This window comes from Hylobates moloch, unplaced genomic scaffold (genome assembly GCF_009828535.3).
Source record: "Hylobates moloch isolate HMO894 unplaced genomic scaffold, HMol_V3 SCAFFOLD_1, whole genome shotgun sequence".
NCBI lineage: Eukaryota > Metazoa > Chordata > Mammalia > Primates > Hylobatidae > Hylobates > Hylobates moloch.
Window position 1 is genome coordinate 84,154,468 of NW_026652276.1, and position 18,404 is coordinate 84,172,871.

General features: G+C 41.1%; 2 protein-coding genes across 17 annotated transcripts in view; one reads left to right on the forward strand and one right to left on the reverse strand.

Moving 5' to 3' along the window:
• Positions 1-8,309, reverse strand: part of PKP4 (plakophilin 4) — a 227,894-nt gene extending 219,585 nt beyond the window's left edge. For 6 of the 11 annotated variants that reach the window (XM_032755648.2, XM_032755646.2, XM_032755651.2 and 3 more), the window contains exon 1: positions 8,043-8,309. The gene's annotated coding sequence lies outside the window, so the exon portion shown is untranslated. Of the gene's footprint in view, positions 1-6,954; positions 7,370-8,042 lie in introns of those variants that run through there. The other 5 variants (XM_032755647.2, XM_032755644.2, XM_032755642.2 and 2 more) reach the window with 3 other exon arrangements.
• Positions 8,310-8,417: 108 nt separating this feature from the next.
• CCDC148 (coiled-coil domain containing 148) overlaps positions 8,418-18,404 on the forward strand; it is a 308,291-nt gene continuing 298,304 nt past the window's right edge. For 3 of the 6 annotated variants that reach the window (XM_058441815.1, XM_058441814.1, XM_058441820.1), the window contains exon 1: positions 8,418-8,548. In XM_058441815.1, the coding sequence (XP_058297798.1) occupies positions 8,518-8,548 (31 nt within the window). In that variant the 5' untranslated portion in view covers positions 8,418-8,517. Of the gene's footprint in view, positions 8,848-18,404 lie in introns of all 6 variants that reach the window. The other 3 variants (XM_032755656.2, XM_058441825.1, XM_058441817.1) reach the window with 2 other exon arrangements.

Below are 18,404 nucleotides of genomic sequence, written 5' to 3' on the forward strand. Positions count from 1 at the left end.
GCAAGTAGAAGTATGAGCTAAAACCTAGTGATTTTATAGCTCATCCTTAATACTTATGAAACAATGTTACACGTTTATTTACATACCAACATTTCTAGAACAATCTTCTCTACCTCACGTGTCTTATCTTTCCCAACCAGATTGAAAAATGTATCATGGATTCCTTAAAGACCGAGACTCCCATTACTGAATCTAACACAGAGAGTAAGTATCCCTGGAGGAAGTCATCTTTTTGGCCATAAGCCCTATCAGAGTCTGATACGGAGCAGGGGACTAAAAATGTTGGTTAAAATGAACTAAAATGAATCATTTCAAATAAGTAGTATCGTTTTAAATAAGTATGCAAAATGAAACACAATACCTCACACACAGCAGGACTCCAACAAATATCTAAAGTACTAATTGTCTACAGTCCCCTCACTTGCACCCCTAGTGGTATACAGGAATAAAGTTACCTTTAATTCATCAAACAGTCCCTGTTTCCCACTCAACCCAGGGTACAGGTGTCAGAACACATGATCCATTTCACTGCAAAGTGGTAAATAATGGTTTCTATTTTACATGAGTGTTTACAATTCTCATGAAGGTATGGGAACAACAGCCAGTTCTTCAAGGGTTTACTTTGATCGTGACATTGACAATTCATTTAATACAATAGCAGTATAATTAATGCTTCCCTTTGCAAATAATGTCCTTATTGCATTAGCAAAGGGGAAGAGCTAACCTCAATATTTTTAAACAATTGTTTTATAGATAAATACATACTAGAGTTCTATAGGGTCTTTTTTTTTCTCCACAAAGGAAGAGAACAGGGTCTAGGAGAAACTTTCATCGCTGAATTTTTAAATTACTTTTTATAGAAGAGCACAAATCCCAGTAAAAAATTCTCCTCATGAAATCTGCCACAATTTCTGAACGCTGGTAGATTGTCTATATGTAAAAATTAGACTTGAATGAAAAGTACCTATATTCTATGAGATACGGATTGATGAGTTCCCTATGAACCTAAAGTATTCATACAAAATGTTTTCAGGAGTAACTCTGTCAGTTGTTTAACTTCTCTGAGGACAAATCAAACCATCTGAGCAAGTAAGAAGTGGATCTTTCTCACTGTAACAAGACTAGTCCCTTTTAATCACCATCCTAAATCCCCTTTCTTGTGTCTATCCAACTTCTGAAAAATGTAGTCTCAATCAGAGTTGAAGCCTCCAATGTGCACAGGGGACCAGTTGTAGACAAGTAAGTCCCAGAAGGCAGGGCTGTGACAAACTGCAGATGTGCAGCTCCATAAAGGCTCACTGCTCAGCTCCTGCCCCGAGGGGCCCCAAGGATCCTCACTCCTGGAGCACTTCACACCACTACCGCACAAGACACGGAGCCACTGACTTAGCCACAAAGGGGTCACAGGTTTGTCTGGCTGCAACACTTACATTTTCAGGAGCTGAGAATTTCAAGTATACAACTTCAATTTTCTCTCCTTATCCCAGAGGGTAAATTGTCATAAATCCTTGGGAAGACAGTACATTCTTGCTGAGGAAAAAATGTAATGGCTTGATGTTCTAAGAGTTGCGAAATGTAAGTACTAGAGGGACTCTAGAGAGCATCTAGACCAACTCCCTCATTTTATAGACAAGAAAACTAAAGCCCACGAGAGTTAAATGACGTGCTCATGGGAGACACATCTGCATAGTGGCAAAGCCAGGACTAGAACTAGAGCCTCTTGATATCTATTTAACCACTGTCTGTTGATTTATATCATGTATATTCCAAACCCCCTTCCTCTTTTTTAGCCTTTCTTGATTTGGGAGTCTCCTGCTGATTTCAAATATCCATTTTTTTTCAACTGTAATCACTTTCAGACAGAAAAGCCAGCTTAAAGAGTTAATTTAAAGCTGCATTTGAGCAAATGGTATTAAATGATGAACACTTTCTAACGCTTTATTCATGTACTGACTAGCAAAGACATTTTATAAAATGACTACTACCTGGGATTACAAACGCAATAATTGTATACATTCTCCTATACTTGTTGGCTAGTGGTGGTTAATGCCTCTCTAAGTATTGCCTACCACAAGAAGCTACAACTTCCCTACTTAAAAAGACCCTTAATTGCTGTGCTGGATTCTCTTTCCTACAGTGTCCTGCAAACTATCAAGCTCATAATGGTTTCTCTTCAGCAGTTTATTTCTTCCCTGAAATATCCTGTTGAAATCCATAATCATTTTGACAAAACCCACACAGAAAGCAAGCCAATAATTTCCCTGGCATTTGGTAAATGCTGCAGAAACCATCATAAAAGAACTACAATGTAAAAATAATGATTTCAATGTATTAAGTGCTGGCTCTGAGCCAGCTCCTGTTGTAAGCACTTTACATGTATTAATTCATTTAATCTCCCCAACAACCATATGAAGTGGGTACTTTTATCCACTGCATCCTACAGATGAGCAAAACGAGGACCATAGAGATTATACAATCTGCCAGGTTACACAGCTAGCAAGTTGCAGTGCCAGAATTGGACCCTGACAGTAAGGCTGCTAACCATGACACCTCACTACCTTAATGACACTTCATGAGCCTCACTGAGTGTAAAGGTGAAATCGCAAGCACTTTCCCTGGCCAAAACTACCATATGTAATCTTGGACTAGGGTACAGGCAGACAGCAAGACTTTGAAAACATGTGCTTCATCCCTTCCCCTCACTTCCCAAAATGATATTGTTTTAAAACAAAACAAAACAATTAAAGATGAATGTGAAGAAGGTTCAAAAGTCTCAAAAGAGAAATTCAACTTCCTTGTTGCCATGATTTGAGGTACAAGGGGAAACAGGGCTGATTATGTATATTCAAGCTTGGAAAAGTTTTTTGTTTTTTTTTTCTTAAGAAAAATTTTTAAAAACCACTGTGAACTTCAGGAATCTTGAGCTAAAATGTAACTTAGATCAATATAATCCAAATTGTATTTTTAAAAGGAGGAAGCTATCATCCAAACATTAAATGGTTTGTCAAGGTAATAAGGTTTAATGGCAGATCTCCTAATTTCTGATTTGGGATGCTTTTTACTTCCCTCATGCTTGCAATTAAGACACAGCTTGCAATGGGCCAAAACTTCAGATACCACCTAGCCAGTGTTTCAAAAGTCTATTTGTAAACTGATTGTGGGCTTCTATGAAAAACTGCATTCCAAGTTTCGGGCCAGGCCCCAAAAGCCTGCATAGTACCCTGACAGCCTCATTTCAAATACAAATTTTACCTAACTTTCATATACAGTATCATTTTTGTGTCAAACCCCACACCTGTTTTAAATTCAACCTGGAATACAGGACACCAATGTCTACATTTTATGTACATGGCCTCAGGCCATAAGGAGCTTCCTCTGCCTTGCCAAGCTCACAGATGTGGTGATGGCATAGTGTGTGTGTGTTGTGGCGGGGTGGTGGGGGCAGTGTAGGGGCACAGATGAAGGAAAAGAAGTACTAACACCATTAAATATCTGCAACTCACCCAATTTATATTTAGCGGAGAGGAAACTATAGAAGTCAAACATGCCTCGGATGTCAAAGAAAGGTGCTTCCCCTGGCCCCCTCCCTCCCCACCCTATATTGTGAGTTCTGGATTTTGTGAAGACTGTATTATTCTGTATCTAGCTACCTGGATTGGCACCCACCCAGTGAGCAGGCATTATTCTATTCAGGAAAAATGCTTTGCAATCACATGACTTACAATAACTCAGACACTTCCACATTTTAATTTATATATGTGGTAGTAATAAAATCTCACAATACAATCCCTAACAACATTTTATCAGCTGCAACGAATCATTATATATGAGTCATAATAAACTATAATGTTATCAAGACTATGAATAATAAAATGATCAGTGATATAGCCAACATTTATTGGTATATCAAATAAATTTAAATTATGAAAAGGAAAAACAACAGGTCAATGATGAAGAAAATGTCTGCAACATTCCTAAGTTTAATTGAAGATCACCATCATGTAACATCCCCAATTTAGTAATGGTAACATAGCACACTAAATTAAGATAATTCCACTGAATTATTAAAATGACAACGTAAGAAATATTCGAATGTTATGCAACTTCTGAACTGAAACCAGCAAGTACATGAATTACTGTTCTTGGCAACTTAGGGCCTGATTACCTTACCTTGAAATAACCCTGTTATTTCTTATCACTGAGCATCGAACTGACTTGCTGGCTGCTATCATCACTTCTACTGATGTAAGAAAGAAAGCTTTCATCCATGTATCTTAAAAGTTTTCCTTCTTTTCTCTATTTGCAGCTGTCTGTAGTGTTGTCTGGCTGTGAAATAGTTATTTAATTCTCCAAACATACCTAGTCCTCTGGTGTTATGTTTCAGATTCTTCTTCCCCCTTCAGTGCAGGAAGGGCACTACAGAATCATTTCACACATTGAAGGAGTAATTATCTCCCTGTACACTTGAAGGCGTGAAGGCAAACTTCCCAAACTGACATACAATACCACAGGCATTTATGCCCTAAAATAACCCTATAGTAACCTCTATTTTACCTTCCATTTCAGAATGAAGATATGATGTCCATTTTAGAATTAAGCAAAGTAGGGAATTACTGCTCGATTGAAACAGAAAGAAACACACATTAGATTACAGAGCATTCTCAAAATACCTTAGTATTTCAAAAGAGTCAGGTAAGAGGCTAGACTTACCTGACGGTTGGCATCATCCAGGGTATGAACGTTATTTAAATTAATCCCTGGGTAACAGCATGGAAATTACTAAGGTCAAAAATTGCCAATAATTGCATTTTCAAAAATTAAAGTGAGTTTCAAATTTTTACATTAAATTTACTTTGCCTATTTACAAGAAAAGGAAGAAAACTGCGATTCTAATTTAAACCTAATCCAAATACTCAAGGTCATATAAGTGCTAAAGTTTTTATTAAACTGAATTTGGTAGTAGTTTCTTTAAATTCATATTATGTCAGAACTAGTCACAAAATTAGATTTGATTTATTCACCTTTTAAATGCATTACTGCTGCAATAATGTATATAATTTTACTTTCTAGCTGAATACTAGCTGCCCCTAGTTTCTTCTTCCCTTGTTTTCCATCAATACTCTCTGCTCCCTTATCTCCCTCCAAAAACAATACAGGTAAAAATTAAAATAATTGGATATTTAGCTTTCCCAACTTAGACTCTTCAGTATAATATATAAGACACCAGATGCAGCACCCTCTCCTTACATAACAGTAGGGGGTGGGGAGGGAATGCACTTTGGTCAAAATACAATTTCGGTTATTTTCAATTGTGTAGGATCACCAGTTGAAAAAATTCCATTCTTTGAATATCTATAACAAATAGAAAGCATTTCTAACTGAAAGGTTATCTTTACCTGAAGCAGGCAAAACTATTTGCACAGCCAATCGTGTGTGTGTGTGTGTGTGTGTGTGTGTGTGTGTGTGAGATCCATACATCTGAACAGGGTTTTCAATTTCTAATGCGGCAGGGAAACTAAATTTGCTTTTACTTCCTAATCTTGACATCAAGTCAAATAAGCATGGGTTAAGCATGGGTTAAGCATGGGTTGAACACTGCTGTAATATGATATTGTTACATAATAAAAGTTTCCTGTTGGCATTTACAAACACCTCCCAATATCCTCCACAGTGTTACTGGACACAAATTAAACCTCTAAATTAGAAGATTCACTGATTATGCACATAGCTGAAAAACAACGTAGCAACCAAAACATAAACCTTTCTGAGTGCAAAATATTTTTTTTCTATTTTTTTCCTTTCTGTTGAGTCCTTAACTAAAGGCTCCTATTTAATAGTTTTCAATGTCCTTGATCTACTCAAAGTAGGTGTTGGAAGAAAGCTGATTGGTCAGACAACTGACTTATTATTTTACTGAATCTGACATAAAATAACCAGGTGCAAAGAGGTTTATCATAAATGCAACCTGCAAAGCAAATTGTGTCAAATAAAAACACGCATATGATGCTTTTCAACATCCAGAAACACTTATTTCAGACATTAGTTGTTCTCGTTTTCATGTTGCCATTTTCCGTAACTGTTTCACAGGCACCAAAACGAAGATACTCCTACAGCAATATACTCCATCCAAGAAGAGAAGCATTCTTCTAGTTTCTCTTTTAAAATAAAAAGAATCTAAGCTCAATTCTAGCGAACCATTTTCTGTCAAAATTTTGCTCTCCCGTATTAAGGAAAACAAAATTTGACCAAAAATGCATACTAGCCATCATTGATTTTACACGTAAATAATTACCATTCTTTAAAAGTTGTAGGGCAGCATTTTTTTTCAGTCAAACTCAGTAACAAAGAGAAAGAACTGAGACGTCCACTAATAAATTACATCTTGAAATATACATGATTGTGGTGTCCCCGTGTTACTTTCAATGGTAACTGACACGCCCCGAATTTAACTGTACCAGACAGTTCTATCTGTCCCATCGCTGACCGAACAGTGCTTCTCTGTTTCTATTCATTGTGTATTATACGAGGTCTAAACACAGCCCAGCATGACGAGGGAAAAAAATTACACTTCTTAGGATACCAAAGTGATGCATTCAAGATCTCTCTTGCAGTACATGCCCGTGAGCACTAACAGGCATTTTTTGATAGAGCTAAAATATGTTGGCTGCAAGCTCATTACTCTAACAACCTTCAGGCCCCCTGGTCCTGCTGGTTTTCAGAAAACCCTGGTAAAAACCAGGCACTATCCAAACCTTGCACACCAAACTTGCAAACAGCCTTGTGCAACGATCAATAACCTTGGCTACACAGTCATCGGCCCCAAATTCACGGTCCTGAAGACCAATGCAGCAAAAACCCAGATGAAAGGCTAGCTGGAGCCCCAAAGAATTACCGCGCTTCCCCTCTGCCGCATGGAGGGAAGCAACGGGAGGAGAGGAGTGGAATGAGGCTCACCAGCTCCGAAGATGCTCCGGTGACCTCTGGCTGCGCGGCGAGAGCTGGGGAGGGAAGGCGCTAGTACAGCCGCGGCGGGCTGTGTGGACTCTGCCCCTGGTGCATTCCTCGCATTCCTGCACAATCTGTCGCCAGCCCAGGAGCCGGCAGCGCGCGTCCCCCGCGGTACACACACACCTGACTACCGCTGCGCCCCGAGCGGCCACGGCCGCCGCGGCGCCTCCACTGCCCGCGCTCGCGGTGTGTCGCACTCAGCCAACACGCAGCCAAATCCCGGCCCCGCCGCTCGCTCCCTGGGTAGCGGTCCAGGGGAGAGGGCCGGCAGCCTCGGCAGCGGGCGGGGATACCAGATCCGCCAAGGAGGTGCCGCAGCTCCGCTTCAACTCCTGGCAGGGAGAGGAGGAAGCGGCGGCGCAGGAGGGCAGCGGCGAGGCTCGGCTGGGGAGCCGGGAGGGGTGGAGCGTGAGGATCCGCGGCCGGTAGAGAGAGGCGCACTAGGCAGAGGGGGTGGGCAGGACCGGCAAGGAGTACAGGACTTCGGCGACAAACGCAAGACCGCGCGGGCAGCAGGGGCGTGGGAAGACGGGGAGGGGGCCAAGGTGCAGGATCTGGGGCTAGAAGGACAGACAGCCGGCCCCGAGGGCTGAGGAGGGCGAGCGCCCCGTGGTGTCGAGGGCGCGGGGGGTAGCGGGGCGGCAGGCAGCGGGGAAGCCGCCGCGAGGGCGTCCAGCAGGGCTCAGCGCGGCGCTCAAGTTCGGGGCTGGGGGCTCCGGATCCGAACAGCCCAGCGTGGGCAGAGGTCGTGCGCGGCGCGTAAGGGAGACCGGGGAGAGGAGTCGCCGGGAAAAGCAAATGGAGGGTGAAACTTGTGCGCCTGCCGGGGGGAGGGGAGCAGCAGGCGAGTGCGGGCAGGAACACGAGGCGGGGCAGGAAAGCCGCGGCGGCCGCGAGGCGCTGGGGACGGGGCAGCGGGAGGGAGGCCCCCGGCCCCCGGCGCGCAGGTCCCGGCCCCGGCGCGTGTTCGGGGCGAGGGCCGAGGGTCTCGTGGGCAGGAGTCTCCGCGCCCTCCCGCGAGCCCACACACTTACTTTCCGGCTTAGGCAGCGGCCGTCGTCGCTCCAGGGATCAGGGACATCGGCGCCGAGGGGTCGCCGCTGCGGCACCCGAAAAAATTAAAAAAGTGCCGCGGCCGCGCGGCTGCCCGCCCCTCCCTCCCCCACCCGCCCCCTCCCCCGGAGCGGCTCTCCCACCACCCCCGGCGGCGGCGGTGGCCAACTTGCCCCTTTACCCCTTGCCCATGGTGCCGCCTCCGCGGCCAGCGTCGACGCGGACTCAGCCCCGGAGCCCCCTCTACTGCCCAGAGGCCGCCGCCGCCGCCCGCCCCGCCGCCAGTCCTCCCGCCCGGCCAGCACCGGGCTCCCGGGAACGTCAGCACGCCGCCGTCCCCGGGCCAGCTCCCGCCACCCCATTGGCGGGAAGGAGAGGGCTGGCCCTCCCCATTGGCCCGGCCCTCATATTGAACGGGCCAATGGGAGCTGCGGTTTCAGGTCGCCATAGAGACCGATGCTGTTCAGCGCGAGAGGGCCTGGAGAAGGTGGGTGTGAGGAAGAAGGTGTCTCAGGTCTCGGGCGCGGGAGGGGGTGGCGGAGAGGACAGGGAGATTCCCCAGCGCTGGCTCTGAAATCTGGGGCAGGCTTTCCTTTGCCTTACTGCCAACCCCAACTGTGCCTGGTAGGGTTTGTCCCTGGCATCAAAGGTAGGAACAGCTGAGCCCTTAGACGTACCCCTGACGGTGAGAGCCCAGGAGTGGGCGTTTCACTTTTCCAGCGTTTGGGGAGTCCCTGAGGCTATGCCCTTTGACCTTTGACATGTGTGCAGCTTCTGCTTCTCCAGGTGAGTTTGCACCCCATCCCTTCCATCGCTGCTTCCTCCCGACGTCACTGAGCCACCTAAATCCTACTTATGCTTGTTCTCTCCAGCCACTCCCCCTTCCCTGGGGTGGATCTTACCTCAACGTTTTGGGTCTTCAAACTCATAACCCTTCTCAAAGAAGACTCAAAGAGGATTTCCTTTTAGGATATTTTGGTAAGGGAACAAGGTGGCGGATTGTATGGTAGATGCCAAAGCGTCAACACATGAGCTAGCCTGTTCCCTGATTCTCAAAGCAAACCTCTAATCTCCCTGTGGGCAGATATTTATTAAACACATCTGTGTGTACATCGTGCACTATGAGCTTGACAGGTGCATGTTCTTTCACTTGAGAGGTTACAGGCTTGATAAAGATAGAGGAAACAGAAACAATCCTTCACGCCTTCTGATGATTTCACAAAAGAGTAAGGGAAATGGATTACAGTTGATGGATTTTGTTTTCTATTTTCCAGTATCTCTTTAAATTTGATATGGAAATAACCTGAGGCATGAAATCAATACATACAAAAATCTTGAGCTTTAATAATGTCTTCTACTTTCATTTAAAATCATTTTGTGCTAGTTTGTCGATACTAATTTTTGTCAATAAATTTTATGTTTAGATATCACCTTCTTAAAGTGAGATTTCATGAACATGTTAGGCTTTAAAACATGTTATTGCTCTAGCCTATAGCCACTGATATTCTTACGTTCTTTCGGTGATTTTACTTTTTTTTAGACTAATCTCTTTAGCAAGGAGACTATGTTTATGTTACTACTCCTCAAATTGGAGGGACCATATTGTGTGAAAAAGCTGATAGGATTTTGGAAATTACAAATATTTTGTTGAGAGAAACAGGTTAATGTGTGTGCAAGCTGCATATGTCTAAGTATTGTTCTGAATTTTAAGTTGGGTGATATGCTTTGCTACTGGTTTTTATCTTACTATGATTGAAGATTACAAAGATGTAACCTAAGAAATGTTAATAGGTGCCTTGATTGGAAAAAAAAAAAAATCTCTCCACATTTGTAGTAAAATGTGAACTTAGTTGACAGTCCTACACAGGGTAGGACTGTGGAACAAAATGGGTGAATGTGTGTATGTTCCCCCTAAATATTTTCAGAATTGAGAAGGGATCAGCAGGGGCCAGGAAGTGCTGTGCCATGGCTGGCCATCATGGAAATAGGCTGTTTTTTACTTCTTCTGGCTTTTTAATGTGTGTTTTTGTTTATAGAACAGAAAAAGTAAACTGCAAATTGTTATATGAGACACATGTTTAATGAAAAGATACCAATGATTTTGCTTTTTTTAAATTTCAATAACATCAAATGAATGGGAGATGTGTCTAATGGAAAGGAAAAATGGGTCTTTCCTTTTCTCTTGCCTTAGGCTAGCATAGAAAGAAGAAAAAAAAAGATTATTGCTCCAATAGTCTTTTTGTGTGTGTGTTTTTCTCAGATGACTATTTTGATATTGTAGATTTCATGTTTGTCATAATTAAAATGTTACTGAAATCCACCATGAATAATGTCCTCTGAAATAAGTTGCCACTCAACATTAATTTTTTTATTTTTGTATTTAGTTGAAAGGTTTCTTTTGAACTTGCTCCTGCGCTACTAAGCATTGCTAGATAAGGTTAAAGAATCACTTCATTCCACTAAAAGTTCATGCTATTCAGAGTTGGCTGTGTCTTCACTGATTCTCAGTTCCTTTCCTCATCAGGATGATGATTATCTGGAACACTTATCCAGGAACATTATCCAGGCCACTTCCAAACCTGTCCAATGTCTGCTCTCCTCAAGCCCCCACCTTACATGGTTTTCCTCCACTTCTGCAAATGATCTTGCCTCGTACTCTACTGAAGGATCCACTATGAGGTTCCTCAACTTAACTTTCCTAAACCTCAGTCCTGGTTTTCACACATCTTCACCTCCTTCAGTCATGGCTGAGAAGGGTGTCCACATTTCTCTTCAAGGCTCATACTCCACTTATGCTCCTAAACATGAGCCATCTTCTCTCTACCAGGATTTTGCTCTATTGATTATAATTTCTCTCTTACATGATGTGTTACACTCTCTCCTCCAAAGAATTTTCCTAAGCCTTCCAAATATCTGGCTTTTGGTAAAACCACCTTCCTTCTACCCTACCACCATCTCTATCTACTGGCCTTTCTTTTCACCAAGAAACTGTCTGAAAGGAATTTCTTGAGGTTTCTACTTTGTTGCCAATGTTTTGGCCCTTGAATACAACTGAAATGATTTTGAAGATTGTGCTCTTTCTCCTCAAAATCCTAGCTTATTTTGCCAATTAAGTTCTCTCCTACAAAAATGTCCTTTGCCTCCAAGTTGGAATGGCCCAATTCCAGATTTACAGTGAAGGAATGAAACCACTGTTGCCTAGCCTGAGGATCCACAGAAATGCAAATGACTGGCTTGAGAAGAGGATGATTTAAACTGCTAGCCTGGCCACCTTGGGAAAAGTGCTGGGAAGTAGGGGTGGGGAGAGGGCCTGAGCTCAGGCTGACACTGGGGCCCAGGGCAAGGTTACAATATTAAGAGGTCTGGTGACTCCACCCTCAAGAACAAAAGTAAACAGCAGAAATCCAAACAACTTTTCAATTACCAGCTCAGAAATAAGTCAACCTGAAATTTTTAAGATTACGAAAACTTTGTAACTTCCCAATGTTTATTTTTTTTGTATTATCCCCTAAAGGTTAGTGGTAAATTACCTAAGAAGCATAGCAGAGGCAGCAAGGAATAGGAGGAAGCAGGAGCGCTGAGTCTCTTGTCATACCTGGGTGTCTATGGAGGAGTGGGGGAGGTGAAGATAAAATCTTCAAAAAGTACACCAATACTGATAATTTTGGGGTTTTCTTTTTAAAGAGGAATGTTAAAACAGAGGTGGGTGGTAAAGGAGGGGAAGAGAGTAATGGAATAAGCGGGGCCTGAGAAGGGTTGCTAGGGCTTAATACTAGTTCTGCTCAGGTGGTTCTGGTGGTTTCAGGATTGACTGAGCCCCACCCCATCCCCATCCTCTGCATATATTATACAAATCCTCCCATGGCTCTGCCTAATAAAAATTACCTGTAAAAACTTTCTGAAAGTTTCCTGCACTTCCCCCTTCTTGAGAGGGTGAGTTCTTTCTTACTGTATTGTGACCCTTGACACTCTATATCCCATGGTGTGGTTATTTTTGTGTGAGCCTTTTCCCCTAAGGGATAGGATCCACATCATGATCATAACTGTATCCCTCACTGCCTTAAACTACTGAAGCACCTCCCACACTAAGAAAAGCCAATATTTATTAGTCCTTTGTTTAGTTCTTGGAAGAACTTGACTTTGAACAATAAAAAATTGGAATCAAGATGTTGGGAGAGAATTAGGAAAAGTTGGGATTAGCTGTACAATGTGGAAAAATCAGATAAAGTATGATAGAGCAGAATAGAGGTTTTGAAACTCAGCTTTGCTAAGCAAGTTAAGGGTTACTTTTTTTGGTATGTGAAACTTCTAGGTTGTTCTGTCTCTTGGAAAACAGTGGGGTCATGAGATTTTAACAACTTCATAAAATCAGAATGGCATCAAACATCTGGTATGTGTAATAGACATGCTTCCTAGTACATATATCCACAGCCCTTGAAGGAGGCAGCCCTGCATACCTCATAACAATGCACCTGGCATGGCATCAGCCCCTGTGGAGACCTGACCCATGTAGCCAATCCATTGCCTAACCATTGACCCCTAACTGGTGATGATGCCAATCAGATTATTTTCCAGGGAATTTGAAATTGAGAGAACAAGAGAACCAGAGAGAGCAGCTGTCTTGGTCCTGATGTTTTCTGGGTTCTTATTGAAGGGACCACAATATGCCTACCCCAAAATGTGCCATTTTGGCATAAGGAATATTTTGAGCTGAAAGCAATTGAGAAATAGCAGATACAAGAAAAACTCTTTTTCCCTCCTGCTTTTCTGTCTAAAAGTAGGCCATAAATTTCCATTTATAAAGTTGTCTGCCTCTCTACTACCAGGAAAGGATCTACTTGGAAATGTCTCATTACTGGAGAGGACACTTATGCATATAACACACCTTACTAGACAACCCTTATTTATCATACATTTCCTAGCACCTTTCCTAACTTCCCCCCTCACCCCTGTTCTCCACAGGAAACCCCATACCCCCTTTCCTTTGTGTAGCCTCTTCATACTTAATCACTTCTGTTAAGATAGTATAGGTCAAAAATTCTAATTGCCTCCTTGAGTCACATTGATTTGTGAAGCCTTTGTGTACGTATGTAATTAAATGTTTTTTCTCTTGTCAGTCTGTCTTTTATCAGTTTAATTCTCAGACATTGAACCTAAGAGGATAGAGGAAAAGTGTTTTTCCTTCCTTACACTATTCTCCTCATAAGGTCATACTTAAATAAACTTCATTTTCTTTTTGTTTTGTGAGATTTTGGTTTCCTGTAATCATCCCTACTCCGTTCTTTTCCTTGTTTGCCTTTAGTGAGTCCCTGTTCCTTGCTATCCAAGGCTTCGTTTACAAATATTTTACAACAAAAGAAAACAGATATTATGACTTGATGAACTATGAAGAGTAACAGCCTAAAGTTTTTTTTAATAAGTAAATAGTAGAAAATGAATTACCTATCTAGTATCAAATTGTTGCCAACCTGAGTTAGGCAAAAGAATTTTTTTTAGTGCTGTGTCTCTACCCCCTACTCTCCCATATCAAAGCCCTTTATTCCTCAACAATCTGTTCTCATCCTTTCAAGTTGAAGATAAGAGAAGAACTTTGAGAGAATTAGTGATATAATTGTTTTTTCAGGGTAGAATCATTTTGGCACATCATTGGTATGGGAAGAAAATATTGGAACTTGTATTTCTATTACACATTTTAGGAATCAGGCTGGAAAATAAAAATAATTTATTAGAGACATCAGTGGTTATACAATGCAGGAGAAATAAACTCTGATGTTTAAGTTCCAGCAATTTAAAAATTTCTCAGGAGGAAAATCAGATGTCATCCAAAATTGCTACAATATTTTATTTAAAATACTGAATTTTCAACAAAAATTATGAGACCTGCATAAAAACAGGAAAGTGCGACTGAAATTCAGGAAAATAATCAGCCATGAGATACTCTAAGTGGCCCCACTTGTTTTATTTAGCATACAACTAATTCAAAACAGCTAGTGTAAGTATGTTTTAAAACTTAAAGATGAAATGACTCAACAAATATGGACTCTAAATAGAGAAATAGAAACTATGAAAAAGAAATTAAAAATTTTAGAGTTGAAAAATATAACAATTTAAAAATCTGCTGTGTGGGTTCCATGCAAATTTGTGATGGCAGAACAAGAAATCAGTGAACTTGAAGACAGACTAATAGAAACTATCCAACCTAAAGAATAGAAGAAAGATTGAAGAAAAATGAACAAAGCTGCTGGGACTTGTGGGACAGAATCAAAGTATACCAATTTATGCTGGGAGCCCCAGGAGGAAAAGAGGGATAGAGAAAGGTATAGAAAAAATATTTGAAGAAGCAATGTCCTAAAACTTCCCCAATCTGTTTAAAATCTTAATCCACACATCAAAGACACTCAGCAAACACCAAGTAGAATAAAGAGAGGCACAGCTAGATACATCTTAGCCTGCTGAAAGACAAAAATAACAAGAAAATTTTGAGGCAGCAAGAAAATAACTCATTTTACACAAGGGAATCACAGTAAAATTAACAGCTGACCTCTCATTAGAAACAAAAGAAACTAGAGGATAGTAAAAGGACATATTCAAAATGCTGAAAGAAAAAACCTGTCAATCAAGAATTCTATATCTAGCAAAACTGTTCTTCAAAATGAAGGTGACACTTAACCATAAGTGGACCTATGTTGGACGTGTGCTAATTACTGACAGATCCCATACAGCCAGCAGCTTTGTGCAAAGCTCAAAGAAGGTTGTCAGACAGATGCAGGGCACCTGGCAAGTCACCCATCATCTCCAGTTGGAAAGCAGCTCTTTACTCAATGCTAACACTGGGTCATCAAATGATCACCACAGTAGAGGGCTGTTGTAAAATGCTAGATCTGAAGTTCTTCTAAAATAAATCCTCAGAAAATATGACCTCATTATTTCCTTAATTTCAGAGCTCTTTGTATGCTTCATAGAGGCAGAAAGAAGCTTATTAAAGCAGTAGCAGAGAGAAAATAAATCATTCAAAAAATATCTGCCCCCACTCTATCCTTCAGCCATGATGCCTGGCCCTTTACATCCCTGGGCCACTGTTTATTGTTATTTTCTGTACATCTCTGGGGTTGGATCAGGACAGCAAGACAACAGTACCTACTAATACATCATCTTGTCAGGAACTGCCACATTTTTCTGTAGTTAAGTGAATTTTTAAAATACAAAAAAAAAAAAAAATGAAGATGACAATATGTGCCAGAAAAAGCAATTGACAAGATACAACACCGATTCATGGTAAAATGCTCAACATACTAAGAATAGAAAGGAACTTTGTCAGTGTGATAAAGTGCATCTATGAATACCAATGGATAACAACATATTTATGGTGAAAGACTCCATGCTTTCCTTCTAAGTCTGAGAATAAAGTATATGGCCATACCACCTTGAACATACCTGATGTCTGATCTCAGAAAGTAGGGAGGGGCTGGGCATGGTGGCTCATGCCTATAATCCCAGCACTTTGGGAGGCCAAGGCAGGCAGATCACCTCAGGTCAGGAGTTCAAGACGAGCCTGGCCAACATGGCAAAATGGCATCTCTACTAAAAATACAAAAATTAGCTTGGCATGGTGGTGGGTGCCTATAGTGCCAGCTACTCGAAAGGCTGAGGCAGGGAGAATTGCTTGAACCCGGGAGGTGGGGGCTGCAGTGAGCCGAGATCCTGCCACTGCACTCCAGCCTGGGTGACAGAACGAGACTGTCTCAGAAAAAAAAAAAAAAAAAAAAAAAAAGAAACCAAGGAGGGCAAGAAGGGACAGAGCTCATTAGTACTTGGATGGGAGAATAAAATAAGGATGTCCACTCTTATCTCTTCTAGTCAACATTTTACTGGAGATTCTAGCTAGTGTAACAAGGAAGAAAAATCAAAGGCATATTGATTGGAAAGGAAAAATTAAAGCTATCTTTATGTACAGATTACTTGATCTTATACATAGAAAATCCTACTAGGACCTAATAAATGAATTTAACAAGGTCACAAAATACAAGATCAATATATAGAAGTCAGTTGTATTTTTATATGCTAGGAACTAGGAATCTGAAAATTTAAAAAAACAGTTCCGGTCGGGAACGGTGGCTCATGCCTGTAATCCCAGCACTTTGGGAAGCTGAGGCAGGCAGATCACAAAGTCAGAAGTTCAAGAGCAGCCTGGCCAACATGGTGAAATGCTGTCTCTACTAAAAATACAAAAATTAGCCAGGTGTGGTGGCGGGCACCTGTAATCCCAGCTACTTAGGAGGCTGAAGCTGAAGGATTGCTTGAACCTGGGAGGCAGAGGTTGCAGTGAGCTGAGATTGCGCCACTGCACTCCAGCCTGGGTGACAGAGCAGGACTCCATCTCAGAAAAACAAACAAAAAAACGACAAAAAAACCCAGTTCCACTTACAATAACATGAGAAAGAAGACAATATTTAAGAATAAATTTTAGAAAACAAGCATAAGACCTCTGATCTATAGATTAAACGTCATCTCTATCAATATCTTAGCAAGCATTTTTATAGGAATTGAGAAGTCAATTTTAAAATGGAAATACAGGCCGGGTGCAGTGGCTCATGCCTGTAATCCCAGCACTTTGGAAGGCCGAGGGGGGTGGATTGCTTGAGCTCAGGAGTTGAAGACCAGTCTGGGTAACATGGCAAAACCCCATCTCTACCAAAAATACAAAAATTAGGCAGGCATGGTGGCTCACACCTGTGGTTCCAGCTCCTCAGGAGTCTGAGGTGGGAGGATGGCTGGGGCCCAGGAAGTCAAGGCTGCAGTGAGCTGTGATCACACCACTGAACTCCAGCCTGGAGAACAGAATGAGACCTCATCTCAAAAAAAAAAAAAATAAATAAAATGGAAATACATATCAAAAACAATCTTGTAAAAAAAGGTAAGAGTTATTACAATACTAATTTCAAAACTTATAAAGCTATAATAATAGAATGTAATATTGGCATAATGATAGACACTTAGATCAATGAAATAGAAGGTACAGAAATTGACATATTTACAATCAGTTGGTTTGCAGCAAAGATGACAAGGCAGAGCAATAGTGAAAGGGGTGTTTTTTTAAAGAAATACTACTGGAATAATTGCATATTCATATGCAAAATATTGAACTTAAATTCTTACCAAACACCATACAGAAAAAATTAATATATATCACAGACCTAACTGTAAGAGCTAAAATTATATCTGAAAACAGTAGAAAATCTCTGCAACCTTACTTTTGGAAAGGTTTCTTAGATACAACACCAAAACTGTGATCCATTAAAGAAGAAATTGACAAATTGCATTTTATACAAATGAAAAGTTTTGCCCTCCAAAAGATACCAGTAAAAAAGTGAAAAGACAAATAACAGCCTGTGAAAAAATTCCTAGGTCAAATATCTGATAAAGTACTAGGTCAAATATCTGATAAAGTATCTAGAATATATAAAGCATGCTAAATGTCAAAAATAAGATAAGCAATTCAATTAAAAATAAAATGTCTTAATAGAGATTTCACCAAAAAGGTATACAAATGATTAATAAGCACATGAAAAGGTGTTCAACGTATTAGGGAAATGCAAATTACAACCACAATATGATACCAGTACACTACCAGTAAAATGGATATAAGCCAAAAATTGACAATACACAGTGATGACAAAGATGTGAAAAAACTGCAACTCTCATAAATTGCTAAATCTGTAATGGTATATACACTTTTTGGAGTCATTTAGCAACTTGTTGAAAACATAAACATAGCCAGACACAATGTTGCATGCATGTAGACCCAGCTACTCAGATGGCTGAGGCAGGAGGATCCCTGGAGTTCAGGAGTTCTGGGCTATAGTGCACTATGCTGATCAGGTGTCTGTACTGTTATGCATCAATATGGTGACTTCCTGGGAAGAAGGGACCACCAGGTTGCCTCAGGAAAGGTGAAGCAGCTCAGGTTGGAAACAGAACAGGTCAAAACTCCTGTGCTGATCAGTAGTGGGATTGCACCTATCGATACCACTGCACGTCCGTCTATGCAATGTAGAGAGGCCTAGTCTCTTTAAAAAAGAAAAAGTCATATATATAAATATAAAATTATACCATATGACCCAGCAACCTTACTTCAATAGAAATAAATATGTATGTCCACACAGACTTTTACACGAATGGTAGCAATATTGTTAATAATAGCAAAACATTGGAAATAATCTAAATATTACCTGATGATTGACAAAACAAAACATGGCATACTCAATACTGTTCATCTCTAAAAATAATGAACTACTGATACATGGTACAATATGGATAAACCTCCAAAATATTATGCCAAGAGA